This window comes from Benincasa hispida, chromosome 8, assembly GCF_009727055.1.
Source record: "Benincasa hispida cultivar B227 chromosome 8, ASM972705v1, whole genome shotgun sequence".
NCBI classification, from domain to species: domain Eukaryota; kingdom Viridiplantae; phylum Streptophyta; class Magnoliopsida; order Cucurbitales; family Cucurbitaceae; genus Benincasa; species Benincasa hispida.
This window is the reverse complement of record NC_052356.1, coordinates 36,763,984-36,773,530: the sequence shown is the minus strand read 5'-3', so window position 1 is coordinate 36,773,530 and position 9,547 is coordinate 36,763,984. Positions and strand designations below refer to the sequence as shown.

General features: G+C 27.5%; 1 protein-coding gene across 1 annotated transcript; it reads left to right on the top strand.

Annotated features, from left to right (window-relative positions):
• Positions 1-7,591: 7,591 nt before the first annotated feature.
• Positions 7,592-9,332, top strand: LOC120082641 (myb-related protein 306-like). Its single transcript, XM_039037893.1, has 3 exons — positions 7,592-7,888; positions 8,066-8,195; positions 8,366-9,332. Exons 1-3 carry the CDS (start codon positions 7,753-7,755, stop codon positions 9,066-9,068), a joined length of 969 nt encoding a protein of 322 aa, XP_038893821.1. The 5' UTR covers positions 7,592-7,752; the 3' UTR covers positions 9,069-9,332.
• Positions 9,333-9,547: the final 215 nt, after the last annotated feature.

Below are 9,547 nucleotides of genomic sequence, written 5' to 3'. Positions count from 1 at the left end.
AATTTTGTTGACTTAAATGTAACCACATTCATATTATAAGAACCCTAATGTGTGCTTCCTCATTTTATTGCAATATGATGGGGGGAGGAGTGATTTTGATATGAGAAACCGATTTAATTAATTTGAGAAACTTCAATATCATTGCATTTTTAATAATTTATTTTCAGACTATGTTTTGGACTATTTTACACTTTTTCTCTCTCAAGAAGTTTACAATCAAACATGATGGAAAATACATATAATTTTGGTATAATTTTATATATTATGTATATTTTTTCGTTTAAAGTTAATTTGAGACCTTTTTTTTTTTTTTTTGTTCAACTATTACAAAGATGAGAGATTAAAAGGTTCAAAGATTTGAGATGATATTTATTAATATCTTATTTATTCAACTAGAATATATGTATTATTATTATTATGCTAGCTTTTTAAAAATTTAATTAGATGATGAACTTGAAACTTCCCCATCTAAGACCACCTAATTTTCTTCATATAAATTTATCTGTTAACACACTATAAATTATTACATGTTAACAAAATTTACCAAGAAAAAGTAGTATAATTAAAAAATATATCAAAATATAAAGGAAAAATTTGAATTTTTTTTTAATAATAGGAAAAAAGAAACCTAATTTACTAACAAGAGATGACCAAATCGTGAACTTTTTTAATAGATGTTTGACCAAATTGAAACTTTTATATATATATGTAAGACATCTAATCAAGCAAGAACTTATTAACAAATTTGATTAGATACGACAGTTGATTACTTATAATTATTTTTATTGGATTTTAAGTAAAGTTTATAAAAATGAAAAATTTTGAATTGGCCAGGGTTAGTAAGAGGTTTGATACAAAGTTTGTATACATACATCATGTTGAGTCGTTGTAGTAAGTAATGTGAATGTGACAAAGAATTTATTAGAGAAAGGGGGAGTAATAGTTTAGTAGAAACAGTCTATATTGTACATATCTCTCTCTCTCTAGAAATGACAACAAATATTAATGTAAAATAAGTAGAAAGCTAAGTCAATTTTCGAAGCTTTTTGGTACGTGTTTTTTTGTCCTAGAGTGGGATGTACATTATTACATTACATTGTCACATGCCACGTGGCTTTTATTTTTCAACATGTCCTCATCGACTTTCTCCGTCCAATAAATAATAATAATAATAATAAATAAAGTCTTTTTGTTCAAATTGTTCAACCCAAAGCCCACGTAGCCACTCAACCTAGGTCTTTCTACTATGTATATTCTTCTAACATCACATTATTCATTCTTACAATACTGAATATTATTACATTCCAATCATATTTTTCTTAAATTATCGATTGATCTAAGAATGTAGCTACTCTAAAATTATCTTAAATCATTAGTTGACTCGAAAATTTAAACTGATGAGTAAAGACAAATTTAATATCATATCATCAAATAAATTTCTTTCTATCTACTACTAAGTTCTTATAAAATATTCGTTTTTTAAAAAAAGAAAAGGAGAAATTATTTTGTTTTCTGTTTCATAGAAAATAAATAGCTTCCATCGTGTTTAGAGGAATGGATAGATAGAATTTAGATGTAGTTTAATATGAGATAAAATGTTATGATGGTATATGAGAATATGTAAATAATTGTATTTACGTTTTATTTAGAGAAAATAAAATGAAAAGAATTATGATGATGCAAAAATTACATTAAGAGAAGAATGAAGAGCAACACTGTCTTAAAAGGTTACTTCGGAGAAATTCAAAATTAGTTTTCATTTTTTTAATAATATATAGTGAAATTTCTAACCTCCAACAATGAAGTTGATAATACATATTTTATAGCAGTCGAACTATATATATTCATTTTGGCTAATACGTAAACATTGTGGAATGTTTTGTTATTTTACATATTAATGTAAAGTAGACTTAATAGACATTTAAAAACACCACACAGAAAGTTATTTTTAATTCTAAAGCAATATTTTGGATAAGTTTAGTTGAAATAACATTACATCTCTCCATAATTTGTTAGGATTGTTTTTAAGAAAATTAGTCAACTTAATTATAAATATAGCAAAATAAATATCAGGATCTATCATTATCTATCATGATAGACGGTGACATTTTGCTATATTTATAAATGTCTTCAATAATGTTGTTATTTAAAACAATTACCTAATTGTTAGTCACTTTCTTCTAATATTTTTAAAAGATCAAGTCAATTTCGGAAGAAAAAGGAAAACAATTTTTAAATACTATATATATTTTTTTAAGAATTTGATTAGGAATTTAAATGTTTCTTTTAACCTAGATAAAAATTATTATTTAAAAATTGAGGGGAAACAACAAAAATTTAAAAAATATATGATTAAAAGCGAAATACTTTATCAAATGGGTGTATAAAACTATCAAATTTGGGTTTGATTATACACTTTAGAAAATGTGGGTAATAAAAAGAAAATGGTGGTCTAATTATGTTGGATGGGGATAGTTTATGGACATAATTTTTATTGAAGGTAAATTTTCTAAATTGGGAAAAATTCAAACAAGTCCCACTTTTTCATATTTAGAACTATTTCAAAATTACCTAATTAACTAATGCTCATGTCAAATTATAACAGCTACTTAATTACCATCATTAATAAAACTGTCTGATTTTCAAAAATCAAATCCTCCCCTAGCCCCACAAAATCACTCTACATGAAAATTTGGAAATTCCAGTGAATTATCAGGGCAAATATGGAAATTTTCTTTCACATACCTATTTCTATTTGAATGGTCAACTGCACACAAATGACAAAGGATTATTATTATGCCAAAATTTAAATACGAAAGGCTTTCGTGACAATAACAGTAAATTTATTTGAGGGGAGAGAAATGTGACTTACGAAAGTGTAAGGTCTATGCACTATTCTGATGTTTGCCACACATACTTAGATATTTAAGTTAGGGAATAAAAAAAGTAAAACAAGTTTAAGAGTTTGTGGATAAGAATGAACTTATTTCCCATGAAGTCGTAACGATGTATTATATGAATTTGACCTAAGGTTTTCGACTTTTCCCTTTACCTTTGGACAAATGGGAATGTAGTTTGATCCGTTTAAACTCAAGATTTGACTGAACATAACCCAAATTCTTGTTCAACTTTGGTTACCTGAGTTCAAGCTCATTTCTATTCAAAGCTTTCTAGCTTTGTTTGTTACCTATTTTTGCGAAGACCCAAATCTTCCTCTTTTTCAGACCCATTAGATACTTGGAAATAAACTCGAGCTCGGGTTTCATTTGTTTTCTGATGCAGTTGTCTCTAACCACTTCCAATCTCAATTTTTCCTTTGGTCCAAAATTAGTCCTAATAATTATAAACAACTTCTCTTCTAAAAGACAAACAATTAAATTTGGTTTGATTTTTTAAAAATTTATTTAACCTATTGTTTGACATTCCCCTCAGATGTCATGTGGTCGATCTAACATTTTATTTTGATTAATTAACCAGCAAATGAAAATGATCATTTGGGGATACTTACAAAATAATATCATTGTAGTTTGAAAAGTTCATAAACCATTCCTCATTCTTTTTTATAAAAAAATAGCTAAATAGTATTATGTTGGAAACGGTAGGCCCTCAAAACGATAAATTGTAAACTGTCAAAACACGACGATCAAGCGAAGAGCAAAATTTACAAAACAGAAACATATTACATTAAAATGAGAGATGGTGTTAAATTTAAATAATCAATAAAACATATTACAAAATTTGATAAAAGGGCTCATATCAATCATCATTACATTTTAATCCTATTTTCAAACAGTTTCTACTTAGTTCTCGGGTTTGAAAGTGTTCGATCTATCACCTCTACACATTTATTGAATTGAAAATTCATCTTAATTGTCTCGCTCGAATATTCATTTTAATTTTAATCCAACTTAATTATGTATGTCAAATAATTTACGATAGTTCATTCTATCAAATCATGATAATCATTTATTTAAATTTTGTATACAATATATATTAGGACTCGTTTAGTTTAAAGTTTTATAGAATATATGAGGATAAATAATGTCTAAGAGGGTTTGGAAATAAAAAATGATGAGAATGCAACAAAAATTGTATTTACATTTAATTCATGAAACTAAATATAAAAATCTTATTATAATTATAATAGATTAATAAATTAAAGAATAAACAACATTCAATATATCGGTAATTAATCAATTAATTAATTATGAATCAATAATAATTTTAATTGTAAATATTTGAAGATTGAATAATTTTAATTAAAATTAACTAATTAATGCATTTAACTAACTTTTATACTAATTATAATCTAATACTTAATCATTGTTATAATTAATCAAGTTTAATATTATTAATTTTAATTTTAATTAAATAATATAAGAAAATATAATTTAATAAATAATATATTATATAAAAGTTAAAAAAGTGTAAAAATATAATATATTAATAAAAAATATTAAAAAATATTTTGTGATCTCAATAAATAATTTATTGATTATTAAAAATAAAATAATAAATTATTATTACTGAAAAATAATTTTTTATATGAACTAAATTTAATTAATCTTAATTTACTAATTAAATATATTTAAGATATTGTTAGTTGATAAATTAATAATTTATATAAAAAATAATTTCATTCTTTTAGTAAATTTTGATGGAGAGGGGAAAAAGGAGAAAATTCACCCTTGGAAGGAAATAGTATATTTATATATCTTCAATATGGCGTATGATAAATTGTTTGGTCTAATTCACCGCTCAAAATTCTACAAAGAGGTTAGATGAAGAAAAAAAATTGGAATATGACCAATTCAATTAATATAAAGTTGCATTTAAATCTCGAATCTTGTGATTTTTTATTTTTGATTTTTACAATAGGAAAAAGAAAGTATATATACAAATAAATTTCCTAATTTCCGCTGATTTGGGTTTTATTATTATTATATGAGAAGAGTGGTCTAATGCAACCCCACGTCTCCCTTCGGTTCACACAAAATTTCTCGATGATCAAATCTTATGGACGGTGGAGATTTTACCACGTAACTAATGAAGTCCAAATCACCATTACTCGCACGTCCCCACGTGTCATAAAAATCAAAAGATAACTTGGAACCAAACAAGCTTTCTACATCCATCATTTTTATTTTCCGCTTCAATTTTCATCTCCCTTCATTTAATGGTCAATTTCATTCGCATTTTGTATCAATAATTATCTTTTTAATTTTCTATAAATGATCATTTAACTTGGACGGAAAGATATTGGATTTTGGCCCAATATTTAAAAAAAAAAAAAAAATTGTCCTACGTTTGAAAGGTTAAAAAAAAAAATTAAAATCACGACTTCACAATTAAAGTAATTTATGCTTTTGGTTTTAAATCATCGTAATTTGATATACTAGTTCAGTTGTGTAAATAATGTTTTTGTAATTGGGGTTGATGAGAGATTTATGTGTGCTTATAATAAATTTTCACATAATAGATCTTTTTGTCAGTGATTTTTTATTTGATTGGGACTTTTTTATGGTAATTCTTGTGTTACCAATTTCATTATTTTCTTTTTGATTCTATATTTTTTTTCTTATTTATTGGTAATATGATATTTTTTTTTCTAACATAAAATACGCTTAATACTCATTCATTTAATAGAATCAAAGTCTCTACATAACTTTAGTAAGTTATAAATTTGCTTGCAATGAAGAGTCATTTCCAGGGTGTTTAGGACTACCATTTCCCTGCTTTCAGGTTGAAATTGATTCCAAATTTCTTTGAAACCTCTTGGTTAGGAATGCTAGATATGCAAATGAGAGTCAAATTTTTGTTGATGCTATTCGAAATTTTGATCCGAATGGATCTATTCTCGGGTTCCATTGGGTTCATTGTCGATGTAATTCTGTTGCTCACGATTTAGTTTCTTATATCCACAGATGTCGATATTCAATTGTGTGGTTTAAAGACCATCCTCCATGGATACACTCTATTCTTCACTCAATTCCTTTTGTCTTTAATTTCTTTCTTAGTATGTTAAACTTAATCTATATATAATTTAAACTTAGTAAACAATTGACTTCTACCGGGTGAGAAACCTAAAATACAAGGTGAAAGGTGTGTTTTAACCCTAAATCATACAAATTCTTGATGACCCTAATTAAGATGCTAATGTTAATTATTTAATAAAGCAAAACCTATTTTGGACGAAAAAAAGGAGAAATTATTTGATAAAGGTACCACAATGCGGCTCACAATTTGATGTTTGAGAGGTAAGTACCTCAAATTTATATAATCCATGATAAATTATTTAATAAGACTGTAATAATGTAGTTGACAGTTTTTCATTATTAAATATATAGACATATACATCTCACATCTCAAATTTAAATTTAGTGAAGCAATTGTATAATGGTGATCTAACCATATAATTTTCCCATAAAATCTAATCATATACATGAAAGAGTAATAGCAATGGGTAGCACATTTAAAGTTAATAATTAAATGATAAATTCTTATTAGCGATATGAGACTTTGAAGTTAGATCTAAATTTTGCTATAGTTGCAAATACTTTGGGTTTGATTATTATATTTGCAACTGCCTTTAGATGAAATGATTTAGCTTAGCTAAGTTAGAGTAGTAGTAGGATTAATTAAATTAAATTAAATGTTTAACTACTATTTTTGTCCCTCTACTTTTTACTTTTGTTTGTTTTGGTCATTGTACTTTTAAAATGTTCATTTTGGTCCTTATATTTTTAACTTTAATTTACTTTGACATTTGTACTTTCAAAATGTTCATTTTGATAATTGTACTTTCAATTTCGGTTTATTTTAGTCATTGAACTTTCAAAAAACAATATTTTTGATTCTTTAAAGATGAAGTAAACATAGAAATGAAAGGACCAAAATGGTCACCTTTTGAAAGTAGAAGGATTAAAATTAATATTTTGAAAGTATAGAGACGAAATGAAAAAAAATTGAAAATACAATGATGAAAAGAGTATTTAAACCTAAATTAAATTAATAGAAACTCTTTTTATTTTTTAAGAGAAGAATGAAGAAGAAGAAATTAAGAAAAAGTGTTTATTCCCTAGTTTTCATTAGTAGATTATGATGATTACATAGAAACTAGGGAAAATGGGGTCATGAATTTGTGGTTTATACGAGGAGAGAAGTTGAAAGGCCTAAACTTTGGAAACAAATAAACCGCACCACCCTCTCTTCAAAGTTCAAACGAGGTTTAATCTTTTCTTCTTGGAAGTCACTTCCCAACATTGTAAAGTCCGAAAGGGAAAAAACAAACTCACTAAATAAACCTAGTCAATTCTGACTTGAATTAGGGTTTTTTCCCCCTTTTTTTGGTTTCTTATGTGCCTCTACAATACCCACATTGAATGCAATTAGACCTCATGAGTGCAAAGGTGAAGATAAGCAAACAAACAAAATATATAATATATATTTTTTTTAAAAAAAGAGTTGACTTTTTGGTATGAAAGAGTAAATGCTGATGGGTATATGTTTGACTCTTTTTAGTGATACAGCCCATGTAATGATCTCATTCAGTCAGGTCAGCCAAGTATATATAAAATCTCTCTACATATACACAACCCTCAATTTGTCTCTTTATTTCAAATCCTCTAATTCCCATTTCCCTTTTTTCCTTTTTCCCATTTCATTTCTTTCTGACACACACACACACACACACACAAAAGTAGAAGATATATCAAGAAGAAGAAGAAGAAGAAATTAGGCAGCAGTTGTGAAATGATGGGAAGGCCACCTTGTTGTGACAAAATTGGTGTAAAGAAAGGGCCCTGGACTCCCGAAGAAGATATCATCTTAGTTTCTTACATTCAAGAACATGGCCCTGGCAATTGGAGATCCGTTCCAACTAACACTGGTAAAAAAATTTATTACTTAGTTTCTTCCTCTAAATTTCTTTGGTTTTTGCATTTAATTTTTGTACCTACCCTTTTTAATTTCTCAACCCCTCTTCAATCCCTTTTTTTACTTTTTCTTCTTCTAAATATATAAAATTTGTTACTTTTGTTCTTTCTTTTTGTTTTTGTTCAATCAGGTTTGCTAAGATGTAGCAAGAGTTGTAGATTGAGATGGACTAATTACCTCCGTCCAGGTATCAAGCGTGGCAATTTCACTGATCATGAAGAGAAAATGATAATCCACCTCCAAGCTCTCCTAGGCAATAGGTATTTTCCAAAATTCCTCTCTCTCTCTATTCTCTATTGTTTACGGTTTTCTAATTAATTATCTATACAATTCGCTTTTATTCATCGATTTTCATACCCTAATTTATTTCCCTTCTTTGCTCCGATTCGTACCTAATTCATGGTTATTATGTGGAAAATGTTGGAAACAGATGGGCAGCTATAGCATCGTACCTTCCGCAGAGAACGGATAACGATATAAAGAACTATTGGAACACTCACTTGAAAAAGAAGTTGAGAAAGATGCAATCTTCTGGAGGATGTGAGAGTGGTGTTGGGCAATCACAAAGTAATACACTTTCAAAAGGCCAGTGGGAACGAAGGCTTCAAACAGATATTCACACAGCTAAAAGAGCTCTTTGTGAAGCCCTTTCCCTTGATAAAAAGCCTAATCTTGAAGATTATAACAATAATCTCATGATCTTCCAAGCACAACCAGCTCCACCACAACCACCACCACCACCACCAACTACTACTACTACTTATGCATCAAGTGCTGAAAATATTGCAAGATTGCTTGAGAGTTGGATGAAGAAATCACCAACAAAATCATCAGAAATTACAACAACAACAACAACACAAGTTTGTATAAGTGAAGGATCACAAATTAGTGCAACCAATAATTACAACAATAACTCACCAGATCATCAACACCCCAACAGCAATAATTTGGATGGCTTCTTCAATAATAATTATTCTTCAAATTCATCAGCAAATCAAGAAGAAGCTGTTCCTCTTACTTTTCTAGAGAAGTGGTTGTTTGATGATGCAGCTTTGGCTAGTGTTCATGATAATGATGATCATGACTTAATTAGTGTTTCATTAGAAGAAGCTCAAAGTGAAGGTCTGTTTTAATTAATTTTGGTTTAATTTTAGCAAAATGTCATTAAGGAGTACTTTGCGTGTGTGTGTGTGTGTCTTAAGAGCTTCTACTTCTATCGTGTGTACATGACCACCACACCAAAAACCCAACAAACAAAAGTGTAAATTAACATAGTTAAGAAAAAAAAATATATATAAATATGTATATATATTTCACATATACATAAATTATGTGCTATATATATATATATCTATATCTATATGTATACGTGGGAATAAAAATCTTATATTATTTTCTCCATGGACTATGATGATCTGATACTATATCCTTATCTGCCTAATTTAGGAAATTAATTAGGGTTTAACTTAATTAGATCAGATTAAAATTGATTGGATGTCTATGTTCTTTTGCCCCTTCAAAGTAAGGTTTTATCTATGCATATTCATAATGTTATTGTACTGTTCATATAATGCTAAATTGTACATTAGTGAGTGATTAAAATTTAGGGGGA

Excerpts from the sequence above, each read along its gene's own strand:
- LOC120082641 (XM_039037893.1), top strand. The coding sequence starts at position 7,753 with ATGATGGGAAGGCCACCTTGTTGTGACAAAATTGGTGTAAAGAAAGGG. Across the intron at positions 7,889-8,065 it reads ATCCGTTCCAACTAACACTG|GTTTGCTAAGATGTAGCAAG; the intron begins GTAAAAAAATTT and ends TTGTTCAATCAG. Across the intron at positions 8,196-8,365 it reads CAAGCTCTCCTAGGCAATAG|ATGGGCAGCTATAGCATCGT; the intron begins GTATTTTCCAAA and ends TGTTGGAAACAG.